Source organism: Paroedura picta, chromosome 3 (assembly GCF_049243985.1).
Source record: "Paroedura picta isolate Pp20150507F chromosome 3, Ppicta_v3.0, whole genome shotgun sequence".
Taxonomy (NCBI): Eukaryota; Metazoa; Chordata; class Lepidosauria; order Squamata; family Gekkonidae; genus Paroedura; species Paroedura picta.
In genome coordinates, this window is record NC_135371.1 from 134563632 (window position 1) to 134582985 (window position 19354).

At 43.1% G+C, this 19354-nt stretch overlaps 1 protein-coding gene across 7 annotated transcripts in view; it reads left to right on the forward strand.

Moving 5' to 3' along the window:
• The first annotated feature begins 4808 nt into the window (after nt 1-4808).
• The window catches only part of CCDC57 (coiled-coil domain containing 57), a 93398-nt gene continuing 78852 nt past the window's right edge, over nt 4809-19354 (forward strand). For 4 of the 7 annotated variants that reach the window (XM_077328018.1, XM_077328021.1, XM_077328020.1 and 1 more), the window contains exons 1-4: nt 7589-7714; nt 10033-10441; nt 14497-14605; nt 16872-16973. In XM_077328018.1, coding sequence (XP_077184133.1) covers nt 10041-10441; nt 14497-14605; nt 16872-16973 — 612 coding nt within the window. In that variant the 5' untranslated portion in view covers nt 7589-7714; nt 10033-10040. Of the gene's footprint in view, nt 4951-7588; nt 7715-10032; nt 10442-14496; nt 14628-16871; nt 16974-19354 lie in introns of those variants that run through there. The other 3 variants (XM_077328019.1, XM_077328022.1, XM_077328024.1) reach the window with 3 other exon arrangements.

Consider the following 19354-nt stretch of genomic DNA (forward strand, 5'->3'; position numbering starts at 1 on the left):
CACCTTAGAAGATGCTGGGGGATGTATGAACAGGAATTCACAGTCCTCTTGCTGAATCTTGTATGTATTTTCTGTACACTGGGAAGTAGCTGGCATGGAAAAAGGCTCTGCCCACATATTGTTAGCCAAGTCCACAGAGCCTTCCAGTACAGGGAATGCTACTAAGCCAGGAACATCAGGATGGAGCAATCCCAAAAAAATTGTCTTGGCTTATTATTAATGGCCACAACTGTAATATCCAGCACCTCTGCCATCTTGAGTATCTGTTCCAAAAACGGCTTATAATCTTAATTATGTGAAACTGGGTCCTGATTAACCACAGCCTCATCCGAGGAGGAGTCTGTAGGACTGTCCTCCTCTGTTCTGACAATGACTCCAAACAGGGAGGCTATGCTGGCCGATCAGATGGCTTTGGATCTGAAGGACTGGAACTCACAGCATGATGTTTCTTAGTTTTGGATTTGTGCTTCTTAGGTAGAGCTTCCAATGGGGATCTTGCATCTAGATCTTAGGATCTAGCCTCCTTGCCATCTGGATATGAGCGTGGAACTGATCTTATAGATATTACCAATGGAAGAACAGAAAGGCACTCTGGAAGTAGGGAAGGCATAGATGTCACGGTGACAGCTGAGGTTGATCCTCTCATCGCCAAGAGAGCCGACAGAGTTTTTGCCACTAGGCAGCCGTCAGACGTGCTGCTCTGTCAGTCCGAGCCTTTAGAGTCAAGCACTGGTATACCACGCAAGCTCCTACACTGTGAGACTCACTGAAGCACATAAGGCACACAGAATGCTCATCTGAGTCATTTTTGTGGCACAGGTCGCACACTTCTTAAACAATGGCATCCTTCAGGAAAAGAGTGATTTCTTCTTTCTTTCCCCGCAAAACAGATAGCAGGAGTTATCCATAGCAGATCCTCTCCAAGTGATGGCAAAGAGAGAATGAGGAGGCCCTTCCCAGAGCATGTGACCATTTAGGCGGAAAATGGTTGCAGGGCTCTGATTGGAGGGGCCTCTCAATGGCTGTAACTAAGCTAGCTAGACGAACAATTAACTGTAGCCTGAGAGCAGTCATGGGTCAGGAAGGGCAGGGATATAGTCAGGGAACCTGGAAGAGTCTTAGAGCCATTACACACCTGTTAAATGTAGTGAAATGCTTATCTTATGCAGACACCATATTTTTGGTATTTTGCACAATGTCGCCAACATCCATCATCCAAGCAGCAAACCCGTAGCTACATCTTCAATTTTAAAACGCTAGCAGGGGAATCACATAACATGGATTCCCCAGCCTAAAAAGCATGAGCTAGAGGAGAGCAACCAGCAAGCCACACACTAAGGAAATGTGTGGAACCGAAGTAGCGCTATCTCTGCCTCCAATGTCCCGCCCTCACATCTGTCTCCCTCTCCCTTCTCCCAGGGACATTTTTTTAAAGCAAACTGCCTGGAGCAATGAATAGGCATTCATAGAATCATAGAATCATAGAGTTGGAAGGGGCCATACAGGCCATCTAGTCCAACCTCCTGCTCAACGCAGGATCAGCCCAAAGCATCCTAAAGCATCCAATAAAAGTGTGTATCCAACCTTTGCTTGAAGACTGCCAGTGAGCAGGAGCTCACCACCTCCTTAGGCAGCCTATTCCTATTGAATCATGCAGGCAAAGCAACCAAACCCCCCTCCCAGTTTAAACACAAGACTGTAATAGGAATTTCAGCATTTCCAACTTTACTGGAGTCTGGGGTGGGTGGGTTTGAGATAGAGCCTACTTTCAGGGTAGCTCCAGAAGGCTCTTCCCTGACTCCCCTCCAAATTTCAGAATGATTGGTCCAAGGGGTCCACATCTGGGGGCTCCCAAAGATAATGCCTCCTTTCCTCCATTATATAGGATACTAGATTTAAAGCCCATTTTATTTCTAAATAAAATGGGCGCTAGATGGCAGCGGCCTCCCCCACCGCGGACTGGCGCAGGCTTCCCCCTATGGCTCGCTGGCATGGTGTGGGTGAGGAGGCTGGGGGCGGCGTCTGTGGGGCGGCAGAAAGGGAGCGTGGGAGGTCTTACCGCGGCTGTTGGCGGATCCCAGGTAATGGCGCAGCGTTCGGCAGCGGCGGCGGCTCCTGAGGGTCGGCGAGGCGCAGGCCCGGCGTTTAGCGGGCGTTGGTGAATCGGGCGTTGGTGAGGCGTGCCTGTGGGGGGGGACGAAAGCGGCAGGAAGCGTGGAGGCGGCGTGGGTGGTGGCGCGGCGCTTCGGGAGGTAGCGGCGCCATTTGCAGTCGCCGTCTTCTCTCTGGCCGGGGGCCGCAAAGGCGGCAGGGAACATGGAGTCGGCGTTCCCGTTCATTTCAAGGCACTAAATTTTTTGTTTGCACTTCTGGTATAGCTTTATACCTTGAGCACCATACATTTCCCATAGGAAGGGGCTTGATTGCATGTTTAATAGGCAAATAATGCAAAGATGTTTCATCCTTCATATGAAGATTTTAATCTTTCCTTGCCCAGGGCAGTATACATGGTTCTTCCTTTCTTTACAACAACCCTGTGATTTGTCTCAGGCTGACAGTGATGGGTCCAAGGTCAGCCAATGACCTTTATGGCTGAGTGAACCAGGGCCTCCTCAGTTCTGACACTCTAGCAACCATATCCCCACTATCTAGAAGGCTGAATGATATAGATTTTAAAATCCTGAATAGTTCTGCTCAGTGGGATCTCATTCTGGAAGATGATTCTGAAAGGCATTTTTAATGGCAGGAGCAGAAAGATGACCAGCAGTTTTTGGAACTGGAGATGGCAGAATAGTGATGCCCTCAGTGATACAGCACTCTCTGTTGTATATATGGCAAGACACTCCTACTGACTCACTTCTTTACTAGTTTTGACCCTCTTAGGCAGGGGTAATCTGTCGATGGACTACAATTCCCATGAGCTCCTGCCAGCGAATTCTGGCAAAGTCTCATGGGAATTGTAGTCCATGGACATCTGGAGGGCCTCAGTTTGACTACCCCTGCTCTTAGGGTTGCAGCCGGCACACACATAATTGACTAGAAAGAGCTTCAGGAGTTCACTGGAACCGTGGTACAACCTACCAGGAGCACTTTGCTCTTGATTTTTCTCATCCATAAGCTCTCAAATAGCTTCCTGATACATGAGCAGAAATACACACATGGTGGAAACAGAAAGCATTAAACCAAAAGTGTAGCATAATAAATCACACTGACAAATCAAACGAGCTTTTCTTTGTAGATGATTTGTACTCAGCAAGGATGCCTTTCTAGCCTTCTGTTCTTTGGAACAGTTAGGCAGGCACATCATGCAGATAAGGCAGCTTTCAAAAGACTGGTATCAATGACAAAGAATTGCTAACACAAAGCAAGAAACAACAACTGTTTAGCCATTCAGGTTAACAAAGGAAAATCTCAAAATGAGATTCTGGGGAATGCAAATTTCACCATACTGCAACAGACATTTACCATACTACACAGATGCATTAAGAAATAGATCAATGACATAACCTGTGCAGACTATAGTAAAGCTTGTTCTTTTTGTGTGTGAGCAAAGCAAATGTTTATACCAAATGGTTGTTGATAAGATTTATTAATTTCTCAGATTGGAACTGAGCTGGTAGAAAACAACTGAGACCAATAGTGTCTGCTGATTGAAGCAGGGGAGAAGGCAAGATTTACCTTCCCTTGCCCATACACTGAATTAGAAAAAAACCAAACATTCTCAAACTGTGCTTTGAATGGGTGGACCACTGTATAAATGCATTTAACAGCAACTAATCATGTAATAATAGGTCTTGAGAACAAGAGATACCTGGACATTAGGGGGTGGAGCCTGAGAAGGGAGACATTTGGGGAAGGAAGGGACTTCAATGAGGTATAATGCCATAGAGTCCACCTTCTGAAGTGGCCATTTTAGATGCCCTCCCCCCAGTAAAACTATTTAACCACTTCCGTACGTGGGGCAAAATTGCAAGATGTCTCCTATCTATAACCAAACAGCCAATTGGTAGCCTCAGGTTGCAACTTTCCCCTGCCTTCATTTTCTGCAGCCTGTACTTTAGCATATAATGTGACTGGGAGGGAAGAGTTATGCTTATCCAACTGTGTTCTCCTGCCTTTGACTCAGTTCCTGCCGCATCCACACTGCTTCCCTTCTCGTATCCACAACGTACAGTTCACTGAGAAGTCAGAGCCCCTGCTCTTATCTGTACTGCAAAACACAGCATTTCTGTACATGGGTAAAAATAGTGTCACACCAGCTGAGTGGCATAATGCTACATATAATCGTGCCTCCTGGCCCCTCCTCATCTTTTTTGCTGTCTTCCTCTTCTCTACCACCATTTTGCGCTTCTCCCTCTCCACAAGTGCTGCTGGTGATGGCAAAAGGCACACTGATGCTGAACTGCAGCCTCTTCACCTTTAACACACTGAGGTGGGTGACGATGGTCTGGACTTGAGCACAGGCTGTCGTCCACAGTCTGGTAGGTTTGGGCAAGGTCTAGTTTTGTGAAGATTTTGCCACCAGCCAAAGATGTGAGCAGGTGTCTGACAACTGGCATGAAATATGAGTGCTACTGGAGTGCCTTGTTCAGAGTGCACTTGTAGCCAGCTCGGATGTGGATGTCTCCATGGGGCTTCATCAGTGTAATGATTGGAGTCTCCCAGCAGGCATTGGTCATGGGTTCCAAGATGCCTTGTTTGACAAAGCAGTTGAGTTCTGTAGTGGAACTGGCTGCGAGCTGTCCAATCATGGCACAGCGGTTGCCTTTGAATCTACTGGCTCCTGTAGGGAGACCAGCCAGGCACAAACCAATCAGCAGCACAGGATTATGTACCTGCTTTGGGCCTCAAGCTCTGGTCCTTGGCCAATCCACATACACAACAGGTGGGATGAATCACAGCCAAAGGCCCCACAAGATTTCCAAGGATGTTCTAATGGGTAAACTGGAGGTCTGTAGACTGGGTTTTCTGTTGATTGGGTGGATAGGGAAGTGACTAGAATACAGCATCCAAAGAGCGGTTGTCAATGATATTTCATCAGATTGGTGGGAGGTGAACAGTGGGGTGCCCCAGATTCAGTACTGGGTTTTGTACTTCTCAACATTTTAATCAGTGATCAGGATGAGGGGTGGAAGGACTCTTTGTTAAATCTGAGGATGACACCAATTTGGGAGGAGGAGCAAACACCCCAGAATATGGAGATAGAGTTCAACAAGATCTGAACATGCTGGAAAAGTGGACAAATGATATGATACAATCCAATAAGGAAAAGTGCAGAGCTCTACATCTGTGTCACAAAAATGAGAAGCATGCATACTGGATGGGAGATGCCTTTCTGAGTAGCAGTATGTGTAAACGTGATCTTGGGGTGCTTGTGGACTGTAAGCTAAATATGAGCAGATATTGTGATGCAGCAGTAAAGAAGGCAAATGCAATCTTGGGCTGTATCAATAGAGGCATCACATCAAAATCACAAGATGTCATAGTCCAACTGCATACGGCATTAGTCAGACCCCACTTGGAGTTCTGTGTGCAGATCTGGAAGCCTCACTTCAAAAAGGATGTGGACACAATTGAGAGGGTTCAGAGCAGACTGACAAGGATGATCCAGATCAAGCCCTATGAGGGACGTTTGAGGGACTTGGGAATGTTCAGCCTGGAAAAGAGAAAGTTGAGAGGGGAAATGTTTACTGTCTTTAAGTATATGAAAGGTTGTGATTTAGAGGAGGGCAGGAAAAGGTTCCTGCTGGTAGCAGAGAATTGGATCCGAAGTAATGGGTTTAAACTCCTTGTACAATGACGCAAGGGGAGAAATGTCACAGTCAGAGTAGTTCAGCAGTGAAATTGACTGCCTAAGGAGGTGGTGAGCTCCCCCTCACTGGCAGTCTTCAAGCAGAAGTTGGACATATACTTATCCTGGATGCTTTAGGCTGTTCCTGCATTGTGCAGGGGGTTGGACTAGATGGTCTTCATGACCCTTTCCAACTATAGTTTTATGATTCTAGCATAGGTAAGATGAAATACTAAACATTCATAATTCTATGCCATGTTTCTGGAAGGACCCCTTCCAGAATATTACCAGGACTTGTGTATGGAGAGATGTCAAAGATAATATGTTAGGGGAAGTTTTTTCTTTAAATAATTGGCTGAATTCTATTCAGGTGGGGAAGCAGTGGGAAAGGAGGGATGGAGTAGTTAATAATTTATCCTTCTGCAATTTAATCGCTTCAAATTACCAGCCTCATGTGGCTTTCCCTCCTCCAGAAGTTCTAAAAATATTTTTACTCATACCAAAAATTAAGCATACATCAGTCATGCTGCCAATATATATATGAAACCAACACATATAGCAGAACAAATTAATGTGGGGAAGATTTAGGAGAAATAAAAGATGTGCATTTCCTCATTGAGAAAACTTTAATGACAGTTTGATAATTAAAGTGTTTATTTAGGAATGGAAGTATGTGAAAAATTAATGGAGCTACAGAAGATTGATGTATGTCAAGAATGTCTATTAGTAAGATAGAAATGGGAAATGATTAGCATCTGGGAGCGACTGGTATTTTTTATGGATGAGAGGTCTGGGGTGAATATTAAGTGATTAGAAAGGATTCAGAGAGACAGCCTACAGTAGTTGTGTGATAGTTGTGTACAGAAGAGGAAGAAAGCTCTGTTCTCTGTCACTGGAGCCACTGTACCCCTCCCACCAATAATGAACATCAGCTCAGCTCCAACTGCTTGCATTGCCAAATTCGCTGATGTCTATGTCCTGTGCTTTTCCTTCCATTTCCTGTCCTTTAAACGTCTTCTGTTTTTAGTATGGATATGGAAGCCTGGAAGCTCCAGTCTGTCTTTTGACTGACGTGTGCTGCATCAGGACAAAGTTCTGAGAAGCTGGATATATTATGAATACATAAAATGTCGCTAAAGTCAAGATAGAGAGTAGATGATGTTCTTGGAGAATATGTGCAGCCCACCAAGGACAATTTCGAGAAGAAAAGGACACAGGCTTAGGGAGAGTTTCAGTAGAAACGCATGAAACAAAAGATTGGAATAGCCAAAAATGTCACTTTATAGAGATGATTATGCAGGTGGATGCAGGATATACAGGCAATCTAAAATGAAAATACGTGATGCTATCGGTTGAAGTATTGGATTAGAGATCTTAGCTAGGAAATCCTGCTGTACCATGGAGTGTCTTTGGACTAGTCAAGACTTTCTCAGCCTAGCCCAGCTCACAGGGTTGTTGTGAGGATAAAACAAAGGAGAAGATGCGGAGAAAGGTGCGATATAAATGAAATAAATATGATTTTAAAATTTTTTTGGTAATGCTGACGGCAACAATTCATGGCAATGGAAGAATATTTTATACCAGTTTGTAACGTGGTAGAAGATGGGTACCTGGAGATCATCAATACGACCAGGAGTTCGGACGACGGTAGGGAATTTATAAAGTTCCCAGTCCCGTCTCCCCCCCCCCCCCCCGTTATGTGGGAGGTTGAGCTAATGGAAATTGGCCGGAACGGTAGCTAATGAACTGAGTCCCGCATCGCCGTGGAAGACGCAGGGACGGCACCAAAGACTCAGGGCACGTGTTCCCGGGAAGTGTTTTCATGTTGCACCAAGTGCCGCGGTTTCCATGGAAATGGGACCTGCACAGTCGCCGAGACCGAACCGGTTATAGAAAAGAACAATTTGCTGGTTTCGTACGTTGGTAGGTCTTCATGGGGACTTTTATTCTCATCTGCTTTATCAAATATAACTATTCCTTGAGTTGAAGCATCTTCTACAATATAGCCAGGTTCATTTTAAGCATAACTGGCTGCAATTGCGGGCGGGGGGACTTTGAGCCGGTCAGTGTGAGTTCAATAAGGGCCTCAGTCATTTCCCAGTCTTGCGTTGGAGCTTTCATTTGCATAACTGTGAACTGGCTGTGTTGGGCATTTAGCTTCTTCTCCTCCCATCGGGAAAAACTGCCTTCAGTTTCCTTTATCTGCTTTAGACTTATACAAGTGCGTGGCCGGCAAGGACTTGTAGGGGGTAGCTCATTTCCCTCTCCAATACTGTTGCCTCATTCTCTTCCCCGAAAGCAACCGTACCTTCTCCCCCTTTTTGGTTTCCTTCTCACCAGCCAACACCTCTTCTCACTTCCCCATCTTCATTTCGCTCTATGACCCCCATTGGGTTGCCTGGGCACGGTCAGGGTGGTGGTGGTGGTGGTGGAGGAGTAAGGTTGCCAGATCCAGCCTGGAAAACTGGAGCTTTGAGGATGGAGGACCTTAGGACAGGACCTCAGTTAAATACAATGCCAGAGAGTGCACCCTCCAGAGCATACATTTTCTCCAGGGGAGCTGATCTGGAGATAAGCTGTAATTCCAGTTGATTCCCAGGTCCCACCTGGAGGCTGGCATCCCTATTCCCTCACTATGGCAGCCTTTCCCTTGGAAAAACTCTGGGTTATACCATAGCCATGTTCAGCTGTGTGACAGTATTATCTAAAAGAGCTAGGGGGAGGGCCCCAGAAGTAGTCACTCACTTGCCTAATTGAGGAGATGATCACTGTGCATGGCCAATCCTTCTCAGGGCTTTGAGCCACCATGTTGACATACGTTATTGCACCCTTTTGGGTTGGGGTGTCGGATGGACTTGAGGCTTCAAGCCACCATGTCCAGATATGTCATTGCACCATGTGGAGTTTGAATATCAGGGCTGGACAGGGTTTTGAGCCACCACATTGTGACAGAAATTGCACCCTTTGGGATTTGGATGTCAGGGTTGGACTTGAGAATTTGAACCACCACGTCTACATACATCTCAGGACCTCCTCTCTTTTCATCTCAATTCAGTATTGGCCTTTAGACACTCGTCCTCAAATTGGCATTTCTGGAATGGGCAAGTGTAACCCTCAGCTTCTCTACCATTTCACTATAATCCTTTAGTAATCCTTTCACCCCTTGGTCAACCAAGGGCCCCATTGCCTCCCTGGCTGGAGGCTAGCTTTATCAGAAAAATATCTTGCACATTAATAACCATCTATGGATTTTGTAAAATGTAAAGTATACTTTTAAGTGGAAGGTGGAATAAAGGTAAAATAATGAGTTGAGGAAGGCAATTTTATATTAATATAATTAACTGTTTCTTGTAGAATCAGAGTCCAGTGGCACCTTTAAGACCAACAAAAATTAATTCAAGGTGCCTTGACTCTGGACTCTGATTTTGTTTTGTTGTGCTGCTTTAGACCAACATGGCTACCCACTTGAATCTGTTTCTTGTAGAGTTAAGGTGTCAGTTGAAAACAAGAAGAGAATGAAAATTAGAAATGTTGTTACTGTACCTTAATATTATTATACCTAAAATTGCTAGACATTGGATATGACACAGGAAACCAGTATTATTGGAGGATAATCTATAGAATGAGATGACCTCTATGGGAGAATTGGTTTAGGAAGTAATGAGGCGAATAAACAGATTACAGCTCCATTATTATCTATAGCTGTTGGAGCAAGATTCATATTTGAAATACAGTTTTTAAAGTATGGGTGGAATTGTTGTCCTTTTAAAACAGTAAAGATGTATAAGCTAACAAATGTGACACCTTATTATTTTCCCTTTTGTGACTGCAGCAGGTTTGAGTTATGATTTGGATTATTTAAACCTTGTGTGCAATGATGAAAACAACATCCCATACAAGGCAGAGCTGCACTGGAATTGTGAGGTCACTCTTGCAGTTTTTAGGACTGGATGAAAGGCACCCTTTTGTGCCCTGTTCTTCCTTCTCTGAGAAGCCTTTTGTGTCACAGAGGTGGCCTCTGCCCTGGTAAAGAGAGATGTTTTTACTGACACTTAAAAAAAGAAAAGTAAGAGCCAAAGAAACTTCAAGGAGGGAGGCAAGTCATCACAGAGAAAGCCCTGTCTCTACCCACCTGTCCCTCTGCTTCTGCAGATGAGGGTATTGATAGTAGGGTTTATGATGATGATGACATTGCATTAAGAAAAATGATGGATTCTCTTTGTCATTTTCATACTGCTCAGGTTCAACAATGTTACACACACAAAAAGATTTAAATGAACTTCTTATCTGTAAAGAACAAGAACTGAAAGAACTACAAACTTATCAGATCAATTTTCTGAAAACAAAACTGCAAGAAACTGAAAGACAACTTCACGAAATACATAGGAAATTCAACAGATTAAAGGAAGATTTCACCTATAACCTTAAAGTCCTAGAAGAAAGAGACAGAGAACTGGAACACTTTGATACCTTGCTCACTCAGTTGAAAATAGTTGAAAATGCTAAGGATGCAGAAGTTAGTGACCTTAAAATTCAGGTGGATAAGCTGCAACAGGCACTTAATCAGGAGACCAAAAACCAAGAAGCATTGCAGTTCCAATATCAACAAAAGCTTAAAGAACACCAGTTAGATTTGGAACGTCTTCTTAGGTAAGATAAATTTGATTTGTGTATGTATAACAAATATTCAAATTTTCAACCCTTGTCTGTATTTAAAAATCTGATTGAAAAAATAACAAAGTCCATTATTTGCTAAGAAAAGCAAATGACTGGCCATTGTGAATTTATAATTTAGTTATCTTGTCTATACATAAAGATTTAATGGAGTGACTGCTACCCTTTGTATTTCATAACATTTAGGAGAGTGTACAAAAATAAGGCTTTATTCAAGCGTATAATACATATAGCAGTCTCCCCCCCCAAAGTCTCGTTTGTGGGAATTGAAAGTACCTACCAAACATAGAATCATAGAGTTGGAAGGGGCCATACAGGCTATCTAGTCCAACCCCCTGCTCAACGCAGGATCAGCCCTAAGCATCCTAAAGCATCCAAGAAAAGTGTGTATCCAACCTTTGCTTGAAGACTGCCAGTGAGGGGGAGCTCACCACCTCCTTAGGCAGCCTATTCCACTGCTGAACTACTCTGACTGTGAAATTTTTTTTCCTGATATCTAGCCTATATCGTTGTAATTGAAGTTTAAACCCATTACTGCGTGTCCTCTCCTCTGCAGGCAACAGAAACAGCATCCTGCCCTCCTCCAAGTGACAATCTTTCCAATACTTAATGAGGGCTATCATGTCCCCTCTCAACCTCCTTTTCTCCAGGCTGAACATTCCCAAGTCCCTCAACCTATCTTCATAGGGCTTGGTCCCTTGGCCCCAGATCATCTTTGTCGCTCTCCTCTGTACCCTTTCAATTTTATCTACATCCTTCTTGAAGTGAGGCCTCCAGAACTGCACACAGTACTCCAGCTTTCTGACCAGTGCCATATACAATGGGACTATGACATCTTGTGATTTTGATGTGATGCCCCTGTTGATACAGCCCAAAATGGCATTCGCCTTTTTTACCACTACATCACACTGCCTGCTCATGTTTAGTTTACAATCCACAAGTACCCCAAGGTCTTGTTCACACACAGTGTTACCTAGAAGCGTATCCCCCATCCAGTAGGCATGCTGGGTGACCTTGGGCTCGCCACGGCACTGATAAAACTGTTCTGACTGTTCTGACTGAGCAGTGATATCAGTGCTCTCTCAGCCTCACCCACCCCACAGGGTGTCTGTTGTGGGGGGAGGAATGGGAAGGCGACTGTAAGCCGCTTTGAGCCTCCTTCGGGTAGGGAAAAGCGGCATATAAGAACCAACTCTTCTTCTTCTTCTTCTTCTTTTCATTTTTCTGACCCAGATGCAGAACTTTACACTTATCTTTATTAAATTGCATCTTGTTCTCATTTGCCCATTTTCCCATTGTGTTCAGATCTCGTTGAACTCTGTCTCTATCTTCCGGAGTATTTGCCAGTCCTCCCAATTTGGTGTCATCTGCAAACTTGATGAGTAGTCCCTCCACCCCCTCATCTAGATCATTAATAAATATGTTAAAAAATACCGGGCCGAGCACCGAGCCCTGAGGTATCCCGCTATTCACCTCTCTCCAGTCTGATGAAACACCATTGACAACAACTCTTTGAGTGCAGTTCTCTAACCAATTCCCTATCCACCTAACTATCTGAAAATCCAGATTGCAGTCCTTCAACTTATCCATCAGAACATCATGGGGAACCTTATCAAAAGCTTTACTAAAATCCAAGTAAACGACATCAACCGAATTTCCACGATCCAGCAAACCTGTTACTTGGTCAAAAAAGGAAACCAGGTTGGTCTGACAGGACCTGTTGGAGACAAATCCATGCTGACTTCCTTGGATCACCAAATTGTCCTCCAGATGTTTAGAGATCACTCCCTTTAATATCTGCTCCATTATCTTCTCCACAATAGAGGTCACTGGTCTGTAGTTTCCCGGGTCATCCTTCCTCCCTTTTTTGAAGATTGGAATAACAGTTGCTCTCTTCCAGTCCTCCGGGACATCTCCAGTCCTTAAAGAGGTCCCGAAGATGATGGACAAGGGCTGTGCAAGTTCTCTGGAAAGTTCTTTGAGCACTCTCGGGTGCATTTTATCTGGCCCAGGGGATTTGAACTCATCCAGTGCAGCTAAATGCCTCTCGACAACCTCTCTATCCATGTTAACCTGCCACTCAGACACTATCCTTTGGCTACTGCCATCTCTAGATGTGCCTAAACCCTTTGACCTGTGGGAAAAAACAGATGTAAAATAGGCACTAAGCCTTTCTGCTTTCTCTCCATCCTCCGTTAGAGTTTGTCCATCCGCACCCAACAGTGGGCCTATTGCCTCCTTTACTTTACATATGCTCCTCACATAACTGAAAAATCTTTTCTTGTTACAGTGGGCTTCCCCGGCCAATCTTAGCTCACTCTCAGCTTTGGCCTTTCTGATGATTGATCTACAGTGCCTAGTAACCTGGAAGTACTCTTCTTTAGATCTCTGTCCTTCCCTCCATTTCCTGAACATTTTCCTTTTCTTTCTTAGTTCCTCTTGAAGTTCTCTGTTTATCCAAATAGGCTTCTTCTCCTGCAGTGTTTTCGTCTTTCTGGGATAGTCATGGATTGAGCGTGCAATAGCTCTTGTTTGAGTAGCACCCACCCTTCACATGCTCCCTTCCCTTCCAGCATTCTCATCCATGGTATGACACTCATCATGTCCATGAATTTATTAAAGTTTGCCCTACGAAAATCCAACATCCGCGTCTGGCTATAGGCTTCCTTGCCTCCTCCCCCTCCATCTCAAAAGGAATTCTAAGAGGACATGGTCACTTCCCCCTAGGGTCCCCACCTCCTTCACCCCATCCACCAACTCTTTCCTGTTGGTCAGTATTAAGTCCAGTATGGCTGAACCTCTTGTGGGTTCATCTACCATTTGATAAAGGAAATTGTCAGCCAGGCAGGTCAGAAAGTTGCATGACTGAGGACGCTTCGCAGAGTTTGTTTCCCAGCACACATCTGGGAAATTGAAGTCACCCATGATGACAAGGTCTTGCCACTTGGATATTTTCTCAAGCTGCTCACAAAAGGCAGCATCCACATCCTCTCGTTGTTCAGGCAGTCGGTAGCAGACACCAACCACCACACTGTTTTTTTCCCCTCGCTTATTTTCACCTAGGTGCTTTCCACTGTAGATATGCTCTCCTTCACTAGAATTTCCTGACAGGTAAGCCCTTTCCTCACATACAGTGCCACTCATCCACCTCTTCGATCTATTCTGTTTTTTTTTAACAGTTCATATACATCCACCATTATATTTCAGTCATGAGAGTCATTCCACCAAGTTTCTGTGATGCCTACTAGATCATACCTTTCCATCAGCATGAGAAATTCCAGCTCTTCCTTCTTATTGCCCATGCTTTGGGCGTTAGTATAAAGGCATCTGAATCCTTTTACTTTTGGTTCCCTATGAGCTGGCCTTGCCGGTCGGGCTGCCCCCGATCGGTCTCCTTCCTTACACTCCCTATGTTGATCGTCTCCTTCCCCTTGTGGCTTCAGTTTAAAGCTCTCCTGATGAATCTCCCCAGGTTCCTGCCAAACACATTCTTCCCCAGCTTCGATAAGTCTAGTCCATCAGGTGCTAGTAAGCCTTCCTGGCCATTTTAATATGTTCTTCGATACAGGGCATATTATTATTATTTAATTCATTCATAATTGGATTTCTATACTGTCCCTCTTGGCACTGTCGGCTTGGGGTGGTTCACATCATTTAATATATATCATAGTTATTTTAAATAATAATAAAATACACCTGAAACAGTTAAAAATTACCAGTTACATCAGCTTCCATGGGACTTAGCTTCTGCATCCCCTTCTCCTGCTCATGTGGGTTATTTTAGGGAGGGCCCATTTGAGTCATGTCATTATCAGTTGTTCACTGACCCCAACCAAAAGCCTGGCAGAAGAGTCTTGCAGGTCCCTTGGGATTGTAGAAGTTCCAGCAGGGTCAACAGCTCTTCTGGGTAGGTTAATCAATTCTAAACCATTATGCTGTAGTTAAAATGAATGGGATTTTGTTGGATTTTTATTTTAAGAAAAGTGGTTGAATATTTTTATTTTTGTATTTTCATCTGCTTGGTTTCATAGCTCTAAAGATTCTGCTATGAGTCACCACTGCAAGGGGTATGAGAATATGAAACGACAACTAGAGAGAAAACTTCAGGAAATAGAAGATGAACTTGCTTTGCAACAACAAGTACGCAATAATTGATAAACAGGTTAAGCAGGATAGATTTGATATCTTCCTTTTTTGTAGACAAAACAGTTATTATTTACAGCATGTTTTGTAGCTAAATATATTTTCCCGTCCTTGAAAACACTTATTTTTATATTTTTTAAAATTTCTGTCTCTAAAAGTAAAAAATGATATGTGGTGAAATTACTTCATGATTCTAGGAATGAGAGGGATTTATGGATTTCTTTATTTTTTTCCTGCTCAGGCATTCTCCCTCTGGGAAAAATTGGTAGGATTGTGTCTAGTAAAATGAGATGGTGTAAAATTCTCTTCACAGGGTTTAACTGAAACGCTGTGCTAAATTTGCCAACCTTGAAATTTCAGGAAGGTCAGTGCTATAAATCAGGAACAGCTTTAGAGAGTCATGAATGCTAAGTAAACACACAGGCCCTTGCCAGCAATTACTACTTCTCTGATTTCAAGGTTCTTTTCTTTCCAGCTTTGCACATGGCTATTCAAAAAACAACTGTCAACTTATTAAACAATGTTTGGCTGATTAATCATATGCCTCTTAACAAGTAGACGCTTTTTGAGATATTGAAACTAAAATAATTTAATAAACAAAATCTACCTCTTCAACTAAAGACCATCTCTTTAAAATTTTCTTTTAAATTTCCTCTTATTGTAACATATCAGAACTAAAACTGAGATCAAGTGACACTTTTTAGACTAAGTTAATTTCAGCATAAACTGTTGTGAGTCAGAGCTGAGCTGCATGAAATCTTACGCTGGGATGAACTTGGTTAGTCGTAAACATGCTTCTTGAATTATTTTTAGTTTTGTCACAACAGTAACATAGCTACTATTTTGAAATTAATAATTAAAATAGTCTAAAAAAACCCCACTTTCTCAAGTAATAGCGTCAACAAAATTATTTTTAATCAACTATCATTTTAATTAACAGTGGAATTCTAAAAACACTTTCCTGGGAATAAATCCTATTTAATAGACTTGTGTAGGATACTGAGTAGACCTACTTAGGAATGCACTGAAATTTATTGATTAATACAAATGAACAATTCATTCAGATTATACAAAAGCCTATGTCTCTCATGTCTGTATAATATTTTTTCAGGAACCCAAAGGTTGAGCTGCAACAACAATATTAAAAATCTTTACAAATATTTATTAAACAAAGTGGACTGATTCAATATATAAATAATAATAAATAAAACATAGTAAAAACAACAAAGATTGTGGCATCCAGCCGTCTCAATTCCGGGCAAATAGATGGGGAAGAAATGGAAGTAGTGACAGATTTTATTTTCCTGGGCTCCAAGATCACTGCAGATGGGGACTGCAGCAAAGAAATTAAAAGATGCTTGCTCCTGAGGAGGAAAGCTATGGCAAATCTAGACAGCATCCTAAAAAGCAGAGACATCACCCTGCCAACAAAAGTGCGTCTAGCCAAGGCTATGGTCTTCCCAGTTGCAATGTATGGCTGTGAAAGTTGGACCATAAGGAAGGCTGAGCGTCAAAGAATTGAGACTTTTGAATTCTGGTACTGGAGAAGACTCTTGTGAGTCCCCTGGACTGCAAGGTGAACAAACCGGTCAGTCCTAGAGGAGATCAGCCCTGACTGCTCCTTAGAAGGCCAGATTCTGAAGATGGAACTCAAATACTTTGGCCACCTCATGAGGAGGAAGGACTCCCTGGAGAAGAGCCTAATGCTGGGAGCGACTGAGGGCAAAAGAAGAAGGGGACGACAGAATGAGGTGGCTGGATGGAGTCACTGAAGCAGTAGGTGCAAACTTAAATGGACTCCGGGGAATGGTAGAGGACAGGAAGGCCTGGAGGATCATTGTCCATGGGGTCGCGATGGGTCGGACACGAATTCGCACCTAACAACAAAAAACAACACATTAATTGCACATGACAGAATAAACCAAATGCATTTTGACCCCAAGGGGTCTTCCTCAGTGGTCAAATTTTGTACAAGATCAAAATCTAAAGGAATGTTGGGGGGCAAAGAAAAATCTATGAGGTGTTGCTCCTACTAGTCTTTCAAAAGTATCTGATTTGAAGCCCACCTTCTAAAATATATACTATCTGAGGCCACCACTAGCTCTATATCAAGAGTGTATAATATTTTTACCATGACAAAAAGACAGCACAATACCATGTTTTCATTATTCCTTTGCTGCTACTCTGGATCTTAATATTCACCTTTAAGCTGTATTATGAATATATGCTTGAACTATACAGAATTCCTTGTTTTCAATTTCAGGAACTTCTAGTGGAATTTGATGCAGAAATGAAAAAAAAAGAACATGAATTTCGACAAAAAGCAGATGAAATGAGCAATTTAGTTCTGTCTCTTGAACTTAAGGTATGTAAGTGCAGTTTCAAAATGCGATAAGAATATAGCAATGCCAAAAAATCAATACATTTATTATTACTCCTGTTTTTTTTTGTTCTATGATATGTAAAGAATCATGTTATCTATCCTCTGTTTCTGTGAGTCCTAACTATGAAAGGCATGAACTGGCTGACAAACTGTTACCCTGACAAAAGCCCCATAAGAGATGACAGTCTTCAAGAATGCCTTCTTTAGTCTATACAAGTTCTCATTCTTAAAGATATTACATAATTAAGTCAAAATGTTTGTTGCATTATTTTATGAAAGTTTCCAGTGTAAATCACCTTCAGCTGAAAGGAAGGGTGGTATATAAATAAAATATAATTAATAAATTTTAAAATAAATAAATAAATATTGGCCACTGTGCAGAATGGTGGAAGCAGAGACCAGACTGACAGATGCTTGATATGGAAAGTGATTGGATTCATTTCTTGGACCAGAATCTCCATCTTGTTTGGAGTTGCTAGAACAAGATAGAAAAATTCCATTCTCCTCCATTTCCTCTAGGCCAGGGATCCCCAGCCTTTTGGCACATGCCCACACATTAGCATGCCCAGTGCCTAAAGAGGACCACATCTTAAACCAAAATGTAACAAAATTATTAACCTACTTATTTAGATCAAAAGTGAACATTCAAAAGTAAATGAAGAAATGTTAACTTTAATGCAATCCATTTTGGAACAATATTTTACTTTGGAATCCTTTTATTTAGCTACACATGCTTACCTAGTCAGTGTGATTTTTGTACCTGTTTTTTGTTAGCCCAGGCATTGATGTCCAAGTCAAAGTTTGTGACAGACACTCTTAAAATGTCATGTAAATGTTCATCTGTAAACCTTGACCTATACTTCGATTTCACAATTTTCATGTTGGAAAGGGTTTGTTTACAGATGCATGTGGTGCCAAAGACTGAACTTGCCTGCAGCAAACTTCTTTAGGTTGATAAATGTATCAGGTAGACCATAATCAAAATCTAACAGACTATTTTCTTTGTAAATGTCTCTGAGATGATCACTGGCTTGCAAATCAATTAGTTCCATGTGAAAAAAGTAAAAGGGACAGGATGAACAGCAGTGAATGGTGCCTTTTGAGGCAGGAATAACAGTATGGATCTGAGGGGAAATGCCCTGAGGGTTATAGCAGCAGACCAGCAGGTTGGAGGGCCACATGGAAAGAGGTCAGGGGCTGCATGTGGTCCATGGACCTCAGGTTGGGGACCCCTGCTGTAGGCCAGTCCCACAGACTTAGGCAGTTAATGGGGAACATGACCATTGCCCTCCCAGCCCAGCCATCAGACAGTCAATAGGAAAGGAATATTCCTCCAAGAACTAAATGAAACTTCCTTTGTCCTGTCTCCTTACCCCAAACTGTCTTATTTCTTCAGTACAATCTCTGTCTAGTAGCATCTCACCTGTTTAATGTCTCCTATTGTACTCCTCCCAGACTCCTTCCTGACTTAACAATGCAGAGCCATTAAGACACATTCTTCAGATTAGATATGCTTTACACCTAGCCAAGATAGTCCATCTTTTGAGACATGCTTCATCTGCACAAGCAGCTGGACCAGGTGATAGAGCCAAGGGTGAGCTGCTGGAGTGATGAGTGATGCTTCTTTCTGCTCTTACAATGTGGAAGGGTGTGTGTGTGAGGGTATATTACTTGCGGGAGAGTGGGGGCTGTTTAAGTGTTGTTTTTGTCTGTTCATTGCCTGGGTGACTAGAGCTGATTGCATTACATGGTTGATTGTTGTGCAAAGAGGTGAGGGAGTGACTGCTGACTCAGCCCTCTGTTGCTGAGTGGACCTTGCACTATAAAAGGCACCTACTTGCCAGGGACGTGAGCCTTCTATAAGTATTCAGGGGGAGTGCAGGAGGATACAAACTATTTCTGCAATGGACCAAAGCAGCATGGCTGGTGAGGGAGCCAAGGTATCTCACCAAACAGAGGAGAACCAAATACAGGAGAACACATGGAGGAAAATTACAAATAGGTGTAGAAAAATAAGATGTTCTGCCCCTTTGAATCTCAGTAATAGATTCCAGGATCTACCCGTAGATATTGATATAGGATGAGCCTCTTGTGGCGCAGAGTGGTAAGGCAGCCGTCTGAAAGCTTTGCCCATGAGGCTGGGAGTTCAATCCCAGCAGCCGGCTCAAGGTTGACTCAGCCTTCCATCCTTCCGAGGTCGGTAAAATGAGTACCCAGCTTGCTGGGGGGTAAACGGTCATGACTGGGGAAGGCACTGGCAAACCACCCCGTATTGAGTCTGCCATGAAAACGCTAGAGGGCGTCACCCCAAGGGTCAGACATGACCCGGTGCTTGCACAGGGGATACCTTTACCTTTACCTTT